General features: G+C 45.5%; 1 protein-coding gene across 1 annotated transcript in view; it reads right to left on the bottom strand.

Moving 5' to 3' along the window:
• Positions 1 to 21,566, bottom strand: part of Gabbr2 (gamma-aminobutyric acid type B receptor subunit 2) — a 356,168-nt gene that overhangs the window by 206,210 nt on the left and 128,392 nt on the right. The window contains exon 3 of the mRNA XM_046457483.1: positions 1,508 to 1,678. Coding sequence (XP_046313439.1) covers positions 1,508 to 1,678 — 171 coding nt within the window. The remainder of the gene's footprint in view (positions 1 to 1,507; positions 1,679 to 21,566) is intronic.

Here is a 21,566-nt window from a genome sequence, read left to right as displayed (position 1 = left end):
ATCAAAAGGCCTCTCCTCTGCATGGAGACAGGGCAAGAGCCTCCGAAAGGTAAGTGCTCAGCTGGATTCCCAGCCTTGCTCTGCTCCATCTTGGTGGCCCCCTCACCTGGAACTTCCTCCTTCCCAGGCTGGCAGCAGGGTGTGTGGCCTTCCTCACTCTCCCTTGGAGTTTTGCCTGGAAATCTGAATAATACACCATAGTTTGTTTCCCCTGGGCTGCCACACACGTACACCTGGAATGTCTTGGTTTGGTGGAGGCTCCAAGTATCAAGAGTACATTTGGGGCCAGGTGTGGTGGCACATGCCTGTAATCCCAGCAGCTCAGGAGGCTGAGGCAGGAGGATTGAGAGTTCAAAGCCAGCCTCAGCAATTCAGTGAGGCCCTAAGCCACTCAGCAAGACCCTGTCTCCAAATAAAATATAAAAAAGGGCTGGGGAATGTGACCCAGTGGTAAAGTACCTCTGTCTCATTTTGGAACAAAGGGAAAAAAATGTGGGAAGAGAAAGGAGGAGATATAAAGCAAATGGAGGAGGAAAAAAGGACCAAAGACCACTTTGCACTCACACAAAGGGGGATAACTTTTAACTATTCACTACAATCCACTGTTAATAAGGTGGTATGGGAACAGGAAATCGTCAAGAGCCATCAGTGACACTAGAAACTGGAACAGATCTGTTGGATGTCGGGTCCCTCTCAAAATTTTAAATGGCCTCGTAATTCCATTTCTAGAAATCTATTGCCACGGTGCACGCCTATGCACGAAGGTGTTGGTTGTGTTACCAGAAGGCTGTAAACATCCCTGGGGTCGGGTTCAATAAGTCACACTATACATCCATTGACTGAACACCCTGGGTCATTAAACCCGAGATCAATCGGATCTCTAAAATGTGTTGCAAAGAAAATAAAAAAGCAAAATATATTTGGTATGAAGTCATTTAGGTTCAAACAAATATAGTGAAAAAATTCTAGGCAGATTAGCACCAAACTGAAAATGGGGGAGACCTGGGAGAGGGGGGGACAGGGCCGTTGGAGAAAACAACACTATCACCATATATATTTTTGTATTGTTGTATGAAATAAAATAAAGCACCATGTATTTATGCATGTTTGTAAAACATTGCTAAAAACAAAAAAACCCACAAAGCACAATCCAAGATGACCTAGGAGTCTTGGTTCCAAGCCAATTCCTCCCCCAAACTCTGCTCACAAGAGCAAACCTATTGGTGGCCCATTTGCTTTCAGATAGTCACTCTATCATCAATAAGCAGGACAAGGCCACGGGGCCTTTTAGGAGTAAGGGGAAGAGTGACAGGAGAGTTCTCACTCCCCTCTAGGGCCATGGCTGAGGGTCCCATGGGCCCAGGTGCACATTCCACAGCTACCAGCTCTTTTGTCAGAGGCCAAGCAGCCTCCACGGTGCTGGTGAAATCTAGCAGAGCAGCCGGGGGCTGTCACTCACGCAGCCCAGGGTGAGCCCAGGCCCCCCGGGGCGCAGAGCTTGGCCTACCTCGGAGAACCTCTGCACGTCCTGCGTGAGCGTGCCCACGCGCTTCCAGTGGTAGTGCTTCAGCAGTTTCAGGATGGCCGGGTTCACGGCGTTGTCCGACGGCACCGTCCGGAAGAAGTAAGGGTATTTTTTCTTATCAGCTAGGACAGGCGTGGTGGCAGCAAAGGAAAGCTGAAAAAACAAAACAGAAAACAAAAAAGAGACGATGCTTTTTACTAGGAGCTCAGCAGCCCTCCATCCTGTCTTGGGACAGAAACGCATGGTGCAAGGTATTTTTTTTTTAAGGCTTTTGATTGTTAAGAGTAATACATCCAAATGGAAGAGATGGTTAAAAGGTGCAAAAAAGGAGAAAGAAGGACAAAAAAAAAAATAACCAGGCATCTACCAAAGATCCACCATTAATGTGGGGTCTGTTTCTTTCTCATCTTTATGCACAGTGATTGGACTTTTTCAAAAGTTTCTTGAGATCATTCTACATACACAGTGCAACTGTTTTTCCCCTAGTTAACATTGTTCTACCAACACTTAACCATCCTGTTAAAAACTCCCTGTAAACATTTTAATAGCTGCATAATATTCCAGCATATGAACATATCACAATTTACTGAGTTGTCTCTAGTTTGGGGACATTGTTTGTAATTTGTTCTATTATTCTGCAGGCATCTTTGTGCATAGCATCTTCCCCTATATTTCAGGATTATTCTGTAGGACAGAGTCTGGTATGTAAAATTTCCCAGATAAAAGAGAGGAAATGAATCTGGGGCCCAGTGGTGCAAACCTGTAATCCCAGCTGCTAGGGAGGCTAAGGCAGAGGTTCAAAGGCCCTAAGCAACTCAGTGAGACCCTATCTCAAAATAAAATATAAAAAAGGACTGGAGATGTGGCTCAGTGGTTAAGCACCCCACGTTCAATCCCTGGTACCAAAGGTAGGGGAGAAAAAAGGTAGGAAATGAACCTTTAGACTGTACTTATTTCCCCAAAGAATTTTATCAATCTGCATATCTGCTACTCAGGTATAATTAGAGGGCCAATTTCACCACATTCTTGTCAACAGGGAATAGAACATTTTTCTATCTAATTTTATAATGAATTATCACTTTAAAAACCTGAATCATTGTGTTCACAGTTCCTCGTGACGTTGAGCCTTTTTCATGTGGTTCTTAACAAGAAGCGTGTCCTAGTTAAGGAACTTCTTTTTCGTGTCCTTTACTTTTTGAGGTTCTTGTAATGCTTTTCTAATTGAATTTAATTAAGACTTTTTATATGGACGGGACCCAGGTCGGGCTGTGAGAGCTGTGGCAAAGACCTCTGTCTGCCTCTGCGTGTTGGGTGTGGGTATTTTAATTTATACTCAGTAGTCAAATCTGTCCGTCTTTCCCTTTATTGTTTCTTCTTTAAGTGCCAGTAAGCTGTTAAGTTGCGATTTTAATGATCTGTCCAGCTTAAATGTCACCACTCCCCTGACACTTCCTCTGATCTCGGCTCTCCTTTTCCTGGGCCTCTTCCATAGAAGGTGGTTATCAGCCTTTTTGATCTCTGCAGGGTGATGGGGAGCAATGGCATCTTCTAGTTCTAATTTGCATTTATCTCATTGTGAGTGAGGCTGAGTCTCTCATCCTATGTTTAGCAGCAATTTTTAGTTCCTTTTTGGAAACTGTTCCCATCCTTTGTCCATTTTCCAATTTGACTCTTAGTCTTCCCCTCTGTTTGTAGAAAAGTGATCTTCTATATTAAAGAAATTAGTGCTTTACGATATAAGTTGTTTATTGTTTTGATCCAGTTTGTATTTCATCTTTTGATGTTGCTTATAGTCTGATTTTTCATGCCAAAGTGTTTTTTTGTTTGTTTGTTTGTTTGTTTGTTTGTTTTTTGGTACCAAGGATTGAACCCAGGGGTGCTTACCACTGAGCTGCATCCCCAGCCCTTTTCTGTATTTTATTTTGAGACAGGGTCTCACTGAGTTGCTTAGGACGTTGCTAAGTTGCTGAGACTGGCTTTGAACTCACGATCCTCCTGCCTCAGCCTCCCGAGCTGCTATGCACCACTGTGCCCAGCTAAAAGTGTTTTTTTTTTTTAAGTGGATGAATTTATCACTTTTTTCTCTTATGTCTTCAGGTTTTGTGTCATATTTAGAAAGGCCTTCCCTACTCTGAGATTATGAAAGAATTGCTCATGGTTTCTTCTAATCTGTTCTTTCTCCCTCCCTCCCTCTCTCCCTCCCTCCCTCTCTCCTCCCCTCCCTTCTCTCCTTTCTTTGGCATCATTAAATCTTTGATCCAGAGAGGGCAAACTGCAGCAAGCTCAGTCTGCACTGTCCACCAGTGTCCTCCTGCACCCTTGCTTGTCTCAGCAGCAGCTCTCAACTCTATACATCCCAGAATCTAGTTTCCGCATCCAGGGAAACAACATCCTGCACCCTTCTGTCCCAGAGAAAGGTCCTTCACTGGACTTTCTCCCTGGACCCCAGGAGAGCAAGCTATCGAGATCCATCCTTTTCCGTGGTCTGATCAGAGTGCAGTCAGCCACTCCCTCAGATCCCTGGAGGTCCTGTGTCCACTCTGCAAGCCCCTGCAGATCCAATCTGTTGCAGCTGACCGTGCAACGCCTGTCAGCCATTGCCTGAAGCTAGGGAGTGCCTAGAGAAATCGATTTCTAAGATCCCCACAGAGACAGGGACACCTCACAATTGGTAAGAGTCAAGGGCAGAATGACTGTTGAAAAAATTCCAGGTAGAATAAGGACCAATGGGAAGAAGCTGCAGAAACCGTCCAGCGGGGTGCATGGAGGAGCCCCCACATTCAGAGTTGTCCAGCAATAGAAACCCTGCCAATTGAAGTAGTGACATCCCTGTGCCTGGAGGTGTGGACAGGGAGTCTGTGCCATAACCTCGTGAGAACAGAAGGGTCCCACAATGTCTTTGGACCCTCCAAAAACTGTAGGAAAAAGTTTGTGTGAGTGTATATGTGCATACAAATATACACATTTTTTTCCCTGAAAAAAAGATTTCATGGCTTAACAGATTCACAAAGAGGATCCCATAATCCAAACAAAATCCACACACCTGCCTGGGGGTGAGATTTAGGTCCTGTGGAGAGTGCCAGAAAGAACAGCTCTGTACAGTCCACTCTAACCTATTATCCACAATTCTTTTCTCAAGATTAAAACCACCCTGCAAGTTTCCTCTGCTCACCAGGGTAAGGGGGGAGCTATCTGAAAAAAATCTGGGAGCAACACTTTTCAGGACCTGGGAGGACAATTATGCATGCCATCGCATCCCCCAAAATGCTTATCTAATACAATTTGGAAAATATTGGTTTTCTGATGTGATTTCTGAATCACACTCTGGTTGATACTTTACCGTTATTGTCCCATTAGTTCCAGGTCCACAATTAATTGTTGCTCCAACAACCTCATATGTTTGCCCTGTAGGTAATTACGGTGGTTACTGTTCAGTGAATAAATGGTCCATTGTGTTTACCATAGGCTTGGAGTACAATATATGCCCCAGGTCTAAATCATGTTGGGTGCAAAATATTAACTGGCGCCGACATTTTCTGCACCATTTGAGATAATGCACATTTTGATTGAATTGCTGTGCGTCTCTCTTTCTCTGGCTTTAGCCTCTTGAAACTTTCTTCCACGGGCAGGCTCAGGTGCATACTAGTATTGCTGAACTTCAGAACTGGAGGGAATCTAAGAAATCACCTGGTTTGGGGGTTCTCTATCCTGGCTGCACATTGGAATCACTTGGGGAGATTTTTAAAAATCTGATAACTTGATCCCACTCCAAATCAACTAAGTCAGAATTCCTGGACCTACAGCCCAAACAGTGGTATTTTTTAAAAAAAACTTTCCAGGTGAGTTTGATGCCAAGGGAGGGTTGAGAACCCCCCAGTGCAGATCAATACCAAATTACTGAGATTTTCTTTCTGGGCTTTTTATACAGTAAACTCTTGTAAAAGTTCCATGGTGTTGGGAAGAAAAAAGTTATGAATAAGCAGATTGAAGCTGAAAGATGGGGTGATATTGAGTTATCCACCATAGCAAATAAGAGGTGGAAGCAGGACTTGAACTCAGGACTAAAGGACTCCTAACATCAGTGCTCTTCCCTGCCCGATGGCTGTCCACTGCATCCTGTGTGGTCCCCAGGCCTTCCTCCTCCAACATCCGCAACACCAGGGCCACCAGCATCAGCACCCTAACTTAAAGACCCACACTTCTGGGCTCCCTGCCTTATTTCACACAACCAAATTGGTTTCTGAACAGACTGTGATCAGGGCTCCAGTTAATCCCTAACCAGGGATCTATTTCTGAGAGTATTTTAAATTTTAATTCATAGTTTTTGTTATATCTACTTTTATTGCATTGTTTTGAGAATTTTTGGCCTGTACAGTGTTTGCTTTGGCAAATTATTGAGATTTTCTTTCTGGGCTTTTATACAGTAAACTCTTGTAAAAGTTCCATGGTGTTGGGAGGAAAAAAAGATGCAGTCTCTAGTTGTAAGCTATAGAATCCTTTATGAGACTACTTATGCATAATAGATATAATCAAGCTCTAATTATATTTTCATATGCTTCCTATTTTTGCTGACTGGGTCTATCAAAAGCTAAGAGATAGTATTACTAAATTTTTCTCTCTTGCCTCCGACCATTTCCCCGTGTTTTTCAACAGTGTGTGCTTTGATGCTTTGATTTTATGTTGTTTTCAGTGTAAAGGTTCATCATGATTTTTTTTTTCAGCAATGTGTACCCTTGACTAATACATATAGCAGGTACTTAGTGGATATTCATTAGGTGAATTGAGGATTAAAACATTTGTCAATGTAAAATAAATATCTTTGTCATTTTATTGCTTTTGGTTTTGTATAATATCTTGCTTGATATTAAGATATGACCCGCTGGGCGCGGTGGTGCTCATCCGAAATCACAGTGACTCGAGAGGCTGAGGCAGGAGGATCATAAGTTCAAAGTCAACCTTAGCAACTTAGTGAGGCTCTAAGCAACTTAGCAACACCCTGTCTCAAAAAAAAAAAAATAAAAAAACCAAAAAGGGCCGAGGATGTGGCTCAGTGGTTAAATACTCCTGGGTGCAACCCTCAGCACCAAGAAAAAAAAAATATGACCCTTTAGTTTGTACTCGTGTTTCTGTCTGTAGCTTTGATCCTCCTTCTATTTGTATTCTGTTAAGATTATCTTAAATATTTAATTCTTGAAAACAGCACATATTCTTTATGTGCATATATTTCTATAATAAATGTTTGGTCCTGCACCATCTCATTAACCATCTTATTCTCTCTTTATGCCTTTTTGTTTCCTTGTGTTCCCTTGGTACGTGATCTTGGACACACCTCTATGCTGGCTTCAGGTCTCAGCCTGATGGAGCGCTTTCTGATATTCTGAGGAAGGGAAGGAATTGGAAACTTGCTGAGGATGGGCTTCTGTTGTCTTGATAATGATGGAATTTGGCTGGGTATAAAATCCGTGGGCTACTACTTCTTTCCCTTGAAACTACAAAGTGAGGCTCAAGAGAAATCTGAGGCTAGTTCAATCATTGTTCAATCATAGGGGACTGGTTTTCTCTGCTTGAATGCTTAAAGGATATTTTCTCTTGGAATTAAAAAAAAATTGCCAGGATAGATCTGGATATAGCACTCTGATCTGTGATACAAGGCGTCCTTTAATTTAGATACTGAAGTCCTCCAACTCAGAAAAAAAATTATATATCTATTTAAATTGTGTATATTATACATAATAATCATTTATACAATAGAGTTAGTGTATTTATTATATACCATACTTATACTGTATATATTATACATAATAAATACAGCATACGTAGTGTGTTTCTATTGTATTCATATGTATTCTCATCTCCCTCTGGCACACCTGATTATTGTATGCTGTCTCTTCATTCTGCACATACATAGTTATCATATTTGCTGTCATGATTTCATCTCTTGATTCTTGTCTTCATTTTAGAAGAACATCTCATTTTATCCCATCTTCTTTATTACAGAGTATGTGCATATTAACTTTCACCATTTTCTAGTAAAATGGCTATATCATCCACAGTTCTGGCGATAAGGTATAAGCATTCTTATTTCTTCACCTCCTGGCCAATATTTGGAGTTATCAGACTTCCTAATTTTGTGAGTCTTTCAGAGACAAAGTGGTCCTCCTTTCCTGTTTGCCCAGGAAGCTCTCTATGATATAGCTGAGCAGATGTGCACACGCATGTCAGCCATCCAGGGTCTTTGTTCTGAGTTTCCGGACCTGATTTGCAACAGCCTCCGCTTCGAGCTTTATTGACAATAAAAATGCATTTTTATTGTGTTATGGACATTTTGGGTTCACTGTTCACTTCATGTGATCACATCCCCACCCCCCAATCCTCTTGTCTCAGGCTATTGCATGGGACCTGTGTTGTTTTGTGGAAGGTTGAGGATGCCAGCCACCCTTCTGAAAGTTCTCTTCTTTATCCTACAATAGATCGTTTTCAGAAGTGGACTCTTCCCCTGCTTCTTTTGGGTATTGTGCTCCTTTGATTATTTTTGAAGTACTTTTTCAAAGATGTTTTCAATGTACTCACCTTCAGAAGCAAGGCAAGTCTTTTCAGATTCAGCTTATCAGGAGAGAGACACCACAGGTGGACTGCTCTTGGCCCTGTTTTCTGCCTGTTTATGACTGGGAATGTTTCTTAGGAAACTGAAGGGTAAGTATCTGAGCACAGCTATTGGTGTCTAGTAGGCTCTCACCTTACGCTGGTTTACAGTGATTAGGTGACATCATTTTTTATTCTCAGTGCCTGGTTTTCTAAGACTCTGGATCAACATGGTACATTAAGTTCCCATGGTGCATTGCTGCTAGTGTTCTTTTCTGCCCATAAAAAAAAAAGAACTCAATTCCCAAAATGCAGTGCACTTAGAGTATATTCCTCTCCTCTTCCTATTCAATTTTTTTTTTCTAGGAATTTATAACTCTCTGAATTTGGAAAGACACAGGAGGAGCATGAAGAGAAAAAAAAAAGCACTTTGTTTGCCTCGGAGATCAGCCACCATGAAGTAAAGACATAGCTGTCCGATTTCCAGATCCTGGTCTCTAATCCAGTTTGGGGGTGGAGGGGAGGAGAGAAAGGAATGTTCATCTATTTTCAGGACGTTCACTACTTTGTGAGACAAGGTCTAGAGTGCCAGGAGGCGACGTTTAGGATTCTCTCAATCCAGATTCATCTACTGTAGAACTAGTGGATCTTCCCAGGAAAGCTGGAGGATGTTCTGTTCGCTACTGTGAGTGCTGAATGCTCCCCTTTGGTCTGTTTTGCTTCGTGTGTGTTACCATCCTTTAATTTAGTAAACCTTATGTTCTTAAAGAGTGCAAAGTTATAGGTCAGGTCACCCCATTAAAAGTATTAGAAAAATTGCAAATAAATTCAGTCTGAATTAATCAGTCCATTACGCAGCAGGGCCTCACATTCTCCTTTGCACGGTTTAGATGCCATTTAGAGCAAGGGTTGATGGGAAGGTTTGGAGGTTCCTGATGTGCACCCTCAAACTGCTGTCTACTGGGTGTTGCTGGCTGCTGTGCCCCCCTCACACCCCAACCCTGCCAGCTGTGGGCACTGAGTGGGACTTGGAGTCCCCACCTCTCCCTGCCCCCCATCTGCAGTCAGGCAGCACCTGGAGCACAGAGGGGTTCTCCCTGCCTGGAGTAGGTGTCCCGGGGGTCCTTGGGCACAGCCTAGTCCTCAGAAGGTCCTGAAGCCGCATTTCCTTCTTTCATCCCTACCCAGGAACTTGCCTGGGTACTTGTGATAATGAAGGGGTCCAGAAACTGCCCAACCACACCAGCCACAGGACCTCTGGCTTTGCGGAACTACCCACGGCCACCTGGCCTGAGCAGTGGCCGAATCTCCTAGCATCTCAGTGTCAAAGGCCCAGTTCACAGAGTGCTGTGGACTTCTCCTGGAAGCCAGGATGTTGGCCAGGCGAACAGCTTTGCATCTGGTCCTCATGGCCAAAAGGGTCTTTCCAGAAGCCCACCACAGAGCGGGCCCTGCCTTCCACTTGTGCCCAGTGCTGCCCAGTTATCCCACTCATGCTCACGCCGCCCCCACCTCAGGCCAGTGCCGCTGCTCTTCTCACCTTACAGACTTCCAGGTTAGGAACCTGGCTGAGGAGGCAGATTGGTGCTTCCCAGGGCTGGGGGCGGGGTGGTGGTGGGGGTGGGGGACTGGAGAATGACTATTTAATGGGCACAGGGCTTTCTTTGGGGGGATGAAAATGTAGCACTAGTCAGTGGTGATGGTGGCACCACACTGTGAGTGTTCTCGATGACACTGAATTTTTCCCTTTAAAGTGGCTAACATGGTAGATATTCTGCTATGTGCATTTGCCCAAGATCACAAAACTTAGAAATGGAGGAGTGGAACCCACACCATCAGGACACACGTCCCCCACCCTTATAGCCCCTGGGAGATGACACAGGCCCCTCAGTCTGAACCCCAGAGACACCCAGCAATGAGGAGCAAGTCGGGTGGCGACCCAGATCCCCTGGCTCCAAAGACCTTGGGTTTGACCCTCAGCTCCACCTTCTGCCCCCTGTGTGATCCTGTCAAGTCACTTAACCTCTTATGGTTGTCAGGGAAGGTGGACCGCTCTGTCCCACCTGCCTTGCTCGGATGACGTCAGGATGTGAAAGGACTGTGTGGCCTCCCAGGCTGTACAGACACAGGGTGTCCATGGTGCTCACGGTTAGGACGCTGGCCAGGTGGTCGAGCTGGTTTTGTGGAGAGCCTGTGAGCACAGGGGTCCTATGGCTGTCTTCCAGGGACAGGATTACTGTTACCCTCTCATCTACACTCGCCCAGCCAAATCCAGTCTCTGAAATGCCTGAGAATGAAGTTGTCCAACAGTGGGTTGACAAACGGACAGAGAAGTGGACTGACTGCCCAGGCCACCACCCAACTGGTTCATTGTGATGCGAACTATCTGAGGGACAGTCTGCATACGAGTCCGCCCTGGTGATCAATCGATGCTTTCAGATAGACTATCATCCATTTTACAGCTAGTAAAACTGCGGTCCACAGGAAGCACTCAGGGTAGTAACGGAGATGGAAACCGCTCTTTGGACATCATGTCTGGTTCTTTCTTCAGCCCAGCTCTGAGGAGTCCATAGAACAGGGAGGAGAAGGCTAATTCCCAGGCCTGGGGGGAGGGGATCTCTCAAACACAGCAAGTTTCCAGGGTGGGCTTGGCTGGAAGATTTGGGGCAATGCACACGTCACCAGCACAGCGGGATGGGAAGAGAGTGGCCAGCATCCATCTCCCAGAGGGACACTCTGGCGGGCGGCAACAGGTTTTTGAGTTTAGGGTCTGTGCATTGACCTGGAGCAGTAAGCACCCCATCGAGCAGGCAGAGAGAAATGGAACGCTGGCTCTGGCCACTCCAAGGCCACTTAAGGATCTGGGGGACCTGGGCTCTACCTGTCTCTTTAGGAAAGAGCAAGGGCAAGCCACCTCCCCTGTTCAGGCATCTGAGTGATGGATGTTTCCTTGTAGCTGCAAAACTGCTTTTCTTTCCAGTTACTGAAGAAAATGATTAAGGAGCTTGTTGGTTTTGAGTGGGTGGATTTTTTTTTTAATCTTGACTTATTCAGACAATTTTTTGTTTGCCTTACTTCTCCTTTGCAGATATAAACCTAGATGAAAAATGTAAATACATCCCCCAACTTCATGATCTTTATTAAATTCCAAGCCATTGACGAATTCTTGCCAAACGCAATTCCTCCATTACCTGATTTCGGGCACCTGAATTGAACTTTTCAGCAGAAATAAGGCATTTCCAGGGGGGATGGTTGAAACAGGGGTGGCCGCAGTTGCTAAGTGCTAGGTAGGGAACTCGGGCCAGATGCAGGGCTGAGAAAGCCAGTGAGCCTTGCTCTTTCCTGGGCCGTGAGTTTGCTGACTGTGTCTGTAATTAAATGAGGGAGGTATTTGTCATCTCGGGTCCCTTTCAGCAGAGCTGAATGCAACGCAACTTTCTCAGGAAGCTTTTGACAAAACACTGTTTGTGGCCAGTGCCAGGAGGTACACAAAGTGTGGGCCGGGTGCGCTGGGAACTCAGGGCCACTTGGGGTCTGCGCCAAGTGGCCTCTGCACCCAAGTTCTGGTGGAAAACCATTTGGACACCAAGTACCTCAGCGTAGACGCCCGTGAGGTCACTGTGATGCGGAGTGGTGGGAGAGTGCTGGTTAATGAGCGCCTGGCGAGGGGCTGGGTGGCTGCACTCTCAAAGCCCCCATATGACTGGGGCCTTCAGGACAGCACATGTAGACTTGCTGGTAGGTTTTAAATCTCTGTCTTCAGAGACAGTTTGGGCTGGAACCACTTGGGGAACAATCATGGCTTCTTACTGCAGATGATGTCGAGGTTTTCATCACTCACCCCTTTTCATGGCCATACTCACTGGGACTAGCAGCCATTTGCAAGCGATGCAGAGGAGACACTTTTTTCCTCATGGAGAAACTGAGGCAGGAAGCTGTAGTGACATGCCTGGGGCCCCGGAGGTTGTAAATGGCAAAATTAGGATTTGAGTTTAGCTATTTGACCCCTTGAAATGATCAGATAACAAACACGGAGTAAGCATCACAGGGAGAACTTACTACTTGCTCTCTCACTGAATGTGCAAAACAGCCCTGTGAGATAGTCACTAGTGTGACCTGCAGTTTTTCAGACAAGGAAATAAGGCGCAGAGAGGTTAAGTCATTTGTACACAGTCACACTGCAAGCAGCTGGCAGATCAGAGAGACTAACTTCACAAGTCCCCACCCATTCCACAGACTAACGATTTCCAAGACACACTTGCTTCTTTTGACTAATTTCGATCATTGCAATAATCCATAATATACTTAAAGTGGATTGTATTACTCTTATTTTTATAGGGGAAGGGACTGAAGCTCAGAAAGGGTAACTGACTTGGTCAGAGTCACATGTCAGCAAGCAGCAAAGTGGGGCTTGGGACTTTGGTTATCAGAAAGAAGTCCTCTCTCCAGAAACAAAAGGGCCTTCCTAGGGAGGCACCCAGATCTAAGATGGGGAGGCGACTGGGGCCAGGTAAAAAGGAAGAGGAAGAAAACACAGGATTTACTTGAAAGAAAAAATAACCCCACGGCAGTGGCTTATCATGCTTTGGATTCTATGATATGAAACAAAAATTACATGCATGCTATTTTTTAAAATTCTTCACAAAAATTGAAAAACCTTCATCCTCAAATATCACCTCAAAATATGTCCATTTTGAAGAATAACAATGAAGCTAATATCCACCTGCCCGTCACCGGATTTAAGAAATAGCTACTATTTGCTTATAAGCAGTACATTGTGAAGTAGTTGAATTCTTTCTCAAGATATGATTATTTTGCTATGGGAGTTAAAAATTTTCCTTCTTCTCTCCCTCCTTCATATTTACACCATTATTTTATGTAAAGAAGATTCGAAAACAAAAATAACTCCCTCAGGGGCTGGGGTTGTGGCTCCATGGTGGAGCGCTTGCCTCGTAAGCGTGAGGCTCTGGGTTCGACCCTCAGCACCACATAAAAATAAATAAAATAAAGATATTGGTCCATCTACAAGTAAAAAATATTTTAAAAAATAACTCCCTCAGATCTTTCTTTAAAAACAAAACAAAAAATGGAAGGAACGTAGAGAAACAACAAAATCAAGTCAATGCTGAGCCGTAGGGTGGCCCAAGGGTAAGAATTCTGTTTCCACCTGGACAGACTGGGTCTGAGCAGCACCTCAGCCTGCGCCTAAGCAACTCTGGGAGATTTCTGCCCCTTTGGGGACCTCCTTCTCTTCTTCTATAAGAGCAGGGTCATACTCCTGCCTCAGAGCTGTTGTGAGATTCAGGGTAGCAGAGGCACCCAACCCATGCTTGCCAGCAGAGGGTTACAACTCCTGGGCTTCCAAGCCAGGAGGATGGGATAGTAGTTCTTATGGTGACATGCGGACTTTTAATTTCCACAGCCCTTTCACTCCATATCACCTCAGGTGGGGTGAGTATACCCACTTCACAGATGAGAGGCCTCAGTGGACAAAAGGGTTGGGTCACAGTGACGTAGCTGCCACCAGGCAGGGACAACATTCTTCATCAGGCCTTCTGCACCCTGTTTGGGTGATTTTTAAATGGCTTGTTAATTACAAACACAATAATGATTATATTGCCTGCCTGATTGTGTACAATTAGGATTATGTCTTTAATTTTCCCTTAAAACTTCTGGTAAAATGTCCCGTTTCCCCCCTTACAGCTGTGCAGGTGACAAATGCAGGAAATTAACAAATGACACGAGGAGTCTCTTTGGTTCCCTGGGCTCCTTTGCACTTGGCGTCGGCTGGTGTCTTTAGGGGTGAAAGTGTTCTCGTGTGAGCACAGCTGTGAAGCCAACTGCCTTTTAATTACCACACTGCAGAAATCATGCCTCCTCACGTCAGTGTGGCACCTCTAATTACCCGACAGGCTGGGATCACATCGTGGGGGAAGGTGTGCCGGGCCCTGCTCCACTCACGCAGCACGAGGAGACACACACCTCCCGTCCCTCGGGCCAGCTCCTGTGCTCTAACACCTCCTCCTGGGGGCCCTCCCTGCTCTCCCTCAGTCCCCAGGGCTGTCCTCCTCCTCCTCCTGTGGGGCACTAAAGGACCGGTGGCCAGGCCCACTGCAGGGATTGGCAGGTGAGCTCTCTGTTCTCGGCAGCAAAGGTAGAAGACAGGCAGGGAGACAGCAGGATGGCAGCACACCTCTGCGCTCTGCCCTCTGGACCACGGCGAGGTCCTCACACAGGCCAGACCTGAGCAGGAAGGACAGTGCTGGTGTCTCTGGCTGAGGACGGTGGGTGGGGTTTGAGCCTGTCCCCTTGAGCCGATGGAGTCCAGAGCAGAATCATTCAACTAGACAGGCCAAGACTCCCAGGAGGCCCTCGAGCCTCCCGCCCACTGATGCACCAACCAGGAGTCCACGGAGGGCCTGGAGGGCAGAGGCCACCAGGCACCACACACCCTGTGTCACAGGGACACTAGAGCTGTCACAGAAAGTGTCATCTCAGACCCAGGTTGCCCCTGTGAGCCAGAGCCTTCTGGGAGCAAGACAGGAAGTAGCTGACCACGAGGCCCCAGGCCACAGAGACTTGCTTCAGCTTTCCAAGAAAGTGACGTTTCCTTTGATGGGACAGAGGAGGTCAGCGTGGGCCCTGTGGGCTGGGGCTGAGGTGCCTGCAGGGGCCTGGGGTGCTGCTGCCTGGCTCCGTAATAGAAAGACCCCACTCCTTGGGGGGACAGCCACAGTCCCTGCCAGATGCCTATTAGGCCTCAGTCTCCTACCTGAGGACCTGGGAAGATTAGTCCTGCCCTGATCACCTCTCCAGGGCTCTGTTCAAAGTACAACGAGAGCTTGGACGTGCCACTGCTTTACAGAGTGTATGTCCTTCGTCATCACACAGGATGAGGGCCACCAGGCCCACCCGGCCTCTCTGCTCCCCACCTTCTCTACCGCTCCAGCCCCCTTTTCCACCCTCATACGGCTTCTTCTGCTCCCCAAAGCCAGCCAGACTCTCTCTCATTTTGTAGGAAGAGGCCTTCCAGGCAACGCCCCCACCCCCAGTCTAGGCCCAGGTGTGGCCCCCATCCCCCACCGCATGCATCCCGAGCCTTATCACACCGTAATGGAATTGCATCTTCCTTCACTCAGAAAAAAACTTAATAAGTCCTCAAGCCGCCCCACGACAAACCCCAAATACTTGCTGAGTGAATGAACGTGTGAATGAATACGACGGAGCTAACTGTGGTTCCAGGGAGAAAACTAGGATGGACATATAGCTGTTTAAAGGAGGCTGGTGGCGATTGATGCAAAGAAGAAATACTTGACAGTAAGGACTTCAAGAATGCATCAAGACCTTGCAAAGTACTGAGCTCCCCATCGCTGGAGGCAGTCAAGAAAATCCTCAGGGATGATCTGTGAGGATCACAGAAGGTGTCCCCAAAACAACAGGGAGTTGCATCAGTCAGTGTTGAGTTTCATGTGTATCAAGGGCAGAACACCCCATGATCTCAGGTGATCCCCAGATGAGCAGTTTTAGATCTTAATAGATATGTTTTCCATTTATTTGCTTTTTTGCTACCTTCTTGGCAAATGATACTGATTCTCCATTTATGAGACTTAAATGGAGGACAATAAGTCAATTTAAAGGAAAATATTAAAGAAGCAAATAATATGAGTGGTGGATGGATTGGCAAATTCAAGAAAGTGATATACAAATGATGAAGTCTGGGAAACCCGGGATTATAGGTTCTTCAGGGAGTTTTACAAGAATAGGATCCTCAGGGAGGAAGGAAAACAACCTACCTAAATCTTGATCATTTTCAGTTAAATGAAGTTGTAATGTGAACCTAAAACAATTAGAGAATGAGCAGAACTTTTATCTGGGCACTGGGGAAATAGACACTACCGGAAGTCTAAAGAGAGGGTGGATTGCTCAAACCAAAGAAATAGATTGCACAGGGAACAGAAAAAGAGAAATAACTGAAGAGGCCTAAGTAGTAGGGTTGCCAGATGCAGTAATATTAAGAGGATTCTTGTGCTGAAAAAAAAATCTTTTTCTAAATTCAAATTTAACTAAAGATCCAGTATTTGGTAACCCTAAGTAACAATCCAAGATAGATCTAGAAAAATAGGCTTGGGCCTGCGCAGTATCACCTGTGGGCTGACAGGAACAGCAGAGAGGAGAGGGTGAGGCAGGTGAAGAGCAAACGTGTGGGGATCCATTAGTTATGTCTGCACGAGCACAGGAGAAAAGAGTGGGGATCCATTAGTTATGTCTGCACGAGCACAGGAGAAAATAGCGGTGTGGGTGCCATTCATTAATGTGCTGTTCTGGGCTTGTCCAGCTCTTGGTTTTACACACAGAGGACCACCAAGAAGGGACTTGCCCAGGCTCACCCTCCAAGTTCATGGCTGGGTTGGGCTGGGCTGGGCGAAATCTATTCTCTTCTCCATGATGCCTGCTCAGAATCAAAACACAACTCCACCAACGCCATGGTTATGTCACTGCAGACTATCCTCAGCAAACATGGCCACCCACATCATCAGCTGGAGTGCACACAGCCAGTCAAACCCTCCACCGGATCCAATTCATCATCATGACTGCATCTGAATACCCCAGAATAACACAGAAGACGTGAAACAAAATCCACTTACACTGAGAGAATTCTGTCGAAGGCGATGTCATCGTGACAGCCAAGCTCTCAGGGATCTGAACCACAGCGCGGCTGACGGATCACCCTGGGGGTGGAGGGGGCTCTCTGTAGTGTGGTTTCACATTCAACTCTTGGTGGAAACTAAAAACAGGTATCGTGCTCTATGACAAAGCCAGGATTTCATTTAGGGATCACTGGATTGGATGGAATTGAACGGAATCCTCTTCCTGGGTCTCTGTTTCCTTGTTGTTACCAGAAGGTGGTTTTTATTTGAACTCTGAAACTTCATGATCTTGTAATTCTGTGTTTCATTTCATGATTTCTTCTCTCTTCAGGTAACAATATGAATATTGCCAGAGGAAGTCAGCAGTGGCTGAAGGGTTTCCCACCAGCTCTTTGACGAAGGGATTCTCTCACCCTAATTGCTTTAAACCCCCCCACTTAGGTATCAGCCCTTTTCCTCGCTGCTTTTCTTAACCAAGTGCATTCACTTGTTTTTTCTGTACTTTCCAGAGAAATTACAGATGTATTTTTCCTTTGACCTAGATGTCCCACTTCTGGGAATTACCCTGGAACAAGTAGGTGGCCAAGATTATTCCAAAAGACTGGAAGTGACCCTGGTGACTAGTCTACCCACAGAGGCTGACTGGACAAGCCGTGGTGTGGGAGATCAACCTTACATGTGACTGAGTCACACTCCCCAGCTGGGTGCTGAGGCGCTCAGTCGCAAAAATGTGGCAGAGCTTTAACCACCCTTCTTGGGTTCGAGGGTCCGTGTCTTGTGCATGGGTGTGTCTTGCTACAGCCCCATGGGTGAAGCTATGCTCACCTGTTCCTTTGTAATATAACCCCTTGCCCTGTTTAGGATAGAATCTTCCATGGAAGTGCCTTGTGTGTGTCCCCTCCTCTTACTGTGCCCTTGGGTGTGGCCTACCTCATGTCAGTCAACCTGCTGACAGTGGACATCATGAAGACAGACTCAGCCCCATGAACCTGACCCCTTGCCTCCTTTGAATAGCTTCTCCTCAATAAAAGGGGTCAGCATGTGCTCTCGCTCTGTCTCTTTCTGCAGACCCTTAAGGTCAGAGGAGCCGTCACAGCGATCCCAAAGAAAAAGGTATTTGTGTCTCTTGTATGGTTATTTCCTGCAGCCCAGTTAGCCCAGTTTAACTGGAGTGACCCTTGAGCCTTTTAGTCATGAGAACAGAAACCCGGCACTGTGGTACATCCACACAAAAAAAGTGTTGCTCATCTGGACCAGGAATAGGGCTGGCTTTCTACCGTGTGAAGCAGTGAGCCGAGGAAAATTAAGTGAAAATAATAAGATGCAGAAGAGTGTCCATAGGATACTGCCTCCTGGGTAAGATGGAGGGAAGAAGAACACACACACACACACACACACACACACACCCATGCACACATCTGTAATAAGAAACACTGCCAGGAAAAATTTAAAAGTAACAGATCATGGGGCTGGGATTGCTGCTCAATGGAAGAGCACTTGCCTGGCACATGTGAGGCTCTGGGTTCGATCCTCAGCACCACGTAAAAATAAAACAAAAGTATTGTGTCCAACTACAGTTAAAAAAAAAATGTTGCTTTAAGAAAAAAAGTAACAGATCGTGGCCCAGCATAGAGAGTGGGATAGAACAAAGGAGGGAACCAGGATCAGAGCCCCGCCTTGCCGAATAATTTGGACTATGGAATCATATAAAAGCTGCATGTATTTGAAAACAAAATAAAACTATTCAAGAACAAATGAACTGGTCCCTAAAAACTGAAAACAGAATAAAGGAACCTAAGAGCACATCAAGTTTCTAATAGAATCAATGGAGAAAGATCTGTAAGGGGACTTTGGTCACATTGTTCCTGTCCAATCAAGGAGAATGTTCTCCCCAATCCCCCCCCCAGCACATTTACAGCTTTTATTGTGAAAATATTGAAATCTAAAAAAAGTCGAAAGAACAGTACAGTGAACACCATGTACCTGTCATTTACATTTGTCGTTCTCTACATCTGCTTTTTTCTCTATAAATATGTATGTGCTGTGTGTGTATGTGTGTGTGTGTGTGTGTGTGTTCATGCGCACGTGCAGACTCGGGCACACATACACGCACACATGTAACTTTTTGGTTTCAAGGTGTTTGAACTTGGCTCACAGACATCATGATGCTTTATACCAGAACAGCTCAGAATGCGTCTCCTAAGAATGACACTCTCCCATATCATTACAACGCCATTACCACACTTGTGAACATGAACAATAATTTACTATCATCTAATGCAGAGTCCACGAATTTCTTCAATTTCCCAAAAATGCCCTTCTCGTTTTTATGATTCAGGAGCCAATCTACATTCATGCTTTGCATTTGTCGGGTTTTCTCCTTTGTTTTGTTCCTAGGCTTTTCCCATCTAGAGCAGCCCCCTGTCTTTTGTGGTAGTTTGTGTTGTTTTCCGGGCATTTTGAAGAATGCAGACCAGGTGACACAGGACGTCCCATATCTGAGTCTGTACTCACGGTCAGTTCGAACACTTTAGTTTAAAATATTAAAAATTAGTCTTTCAAGTTCAGTCCACTGAAAAAGCCCTTAGAAGCAGTGACCCCTGGGAGCAAGGAGTACATCCAGCGCCCGGATGTTGGTTTTCTCAATAGTTTCCCCTCCACCACCCCAGGAAGAATCAGGGCTCTTGGAGAAATGGCCCATCCCAGGACTAGGCAGGCAAAATATTAGGTGCTCAAGTTAGTGCTAAAGGAAGAGAGAAAGTGCCCGGGGGAGGGAAAGAAAGGGCCAGAAGAGAACACTGTCCTGTAGATAAGAAGGCTGCCTGCCAGCAGGAGAGCAGATTGAGAAAATGACCACCCTGTCCCTGTGCATCTGAGGCAGGGCAGTGTCATCCGTGATGCTAAACCACTGGGAAGGGCAGGGATGGGGTGGCATTCGCATGGCACATGAGTTTCACCCCTGGGTGATTTCCTGGTCCCAGAAGGGGAGAGGTGACCTGACCACAATGTGGCAGATCCCACCTTAACAAAGATCAACAGCAACGGTTCAGACGGACACCGCGGCCTCCTGACCAGCTGCAGTGGGAGGATCAGGACATAAAAAATGTCATCACTCCTGCTGAAACTGTGTAACCCGAATCTAATCATGAAGGAACAAACAAACGGGCCCTTCATGAAGCAACCAACTTGGGCTTTACAACAAAACAAAACCAAGACACAAAAAATAATGTTCTACAAGGTAAAAAAAAGAGGACTTCTCTAGTTCCAAGTGATAGAGACCTGGTGGACGGTGCAAGCCCATCACATGCTCCCTGACTGGATCCCCCATCCCTGCCCCCCCACCCCCGCAGACAAACAGCAGTGAGGATATTTGGGGGACAGTTGGAAACGTTTGAATGTAGACCATACATTAGGTAATATTATTGTACCAAGGTTCAATTTTTTAGATGTGGTAATTATATGATTGTTACATAAAGAGAATATAATCGTTCTTAGGACATTCATGCTACTGTATTGGGGTGAAGTGTCATTATGTCTGCAAACTGTTGTCAAGTGCTTCTTTCAAATATGTAAGTGAGCCAGGCACAGTGGCACACACTTGTAATCCCAGTGGCTCTGGAGGCTGAGGTAACAGGATCGTAAGTTCAAAGCCAACCTCAGCAATTTAGCAATGCCCTAAGCAACTCAGTGAGACTCTGTCTATAAATAAAATTGTTCATAAAAGGGCTGGGGATGTGTCTCAGTGGTTAAGGCCCCTGGGTTCAATCCCTGGTATAAAAAAAAGTGTGTTTGTGTGGCTGTGTGTGTGTGGGTGTGGGTGAAAGGGAAAGAGAGAAAATGGCCAACTGTTAACAACTAGTGTTTTAATTGGATATCAATTGCACTCTCTTTTAACTTTTTTTTTACATTTGAATTTTTCAAAATAAAAAGTTGGAATAAAACTGGGGGGCAGGTAAACTCATAAATAGAGCAACAAAGTCACTACCTGCATTGAAAATAATGTCTGTTACTGACTAAAATATAGCATCGTTAATATATTTTTAAAATCTACAAGTTCCTGATGTCACTTACATAGAAGAGAGAGATGAGAGAGACAGTGTCCAAAAGCAAAACCATAAACAAAGTTTCTGGGAGCTCCTCCTAGATTCCAGGCCATGCACTGGGAAAACAGGCAGACACTGTCCCACCCCCATGGAGGGAGCTGTCAATCACAATGGCACTCACTGTGGAACAGAAGTTGGGATGGTGCTGCAGGGCAGGGAAAGATTATGGATTGTCTACTGGAAACATGCTCTAGAGAGTCTGTTTCCCAAAGAAGTGCTGCTAAAGTTGAGAATTGGGGAAAATCTCTCTCTCCCTCTCTCTTTTTCTCTCTTTTGGTAGCACTAATAGCCAAACCAATATGGCATCTTAGACCGGGATGGTGCTGTGGAATAGCTTACATGGGAACGGGGTGTGGGGGAGTGGGAAATGGAGCGAACAGTGCTTATATCTGCATCTGGGCATAGCTTCTAAGCCTTTATCTAACCTGGGATTGTTTTTCTTAAGTTGAGCCCTTTGTACTGCAGAAGGCTCAGTATCCGCATCATGGAAATAATAAATAATTTAATCTTCTTTGTGAACTGGTTTGAAGCAAAAGCTTCCCATACATTCAAAATGTAATGTAGGCTATGCTCTATTTAAAAAAATCAACTCATTCATTATTATATCACCCCGAGTAGAACTCTAAGTACTACACACTTGAAATACTTAGCATAGTTATTGATTTTTATCAACAGCCAGTCCAACTACTTTCTGAGTCCAAAGGAGCC

Source organism: Marmota monax, unplaced genomic scaffold, assembly GCF_021218885.2.
Source record: "Marmota monax isolate L192 unplaced genomic scaffold, Marmota_monax_Labrador192_F-V1.1 WCK01_AAM20220418_F8-fsc00069, whole genome shotgun sequence".
NCBI lineage: Eukaryota > Metazoa > Chordata > Mammalia > Rodentia > Sciuridae > Marmota > Marmota monax.
Note: the sequence above shows the minus strand (reverse complement) of the source record. Positions and strands in the feature narration are given on the sequence as shown.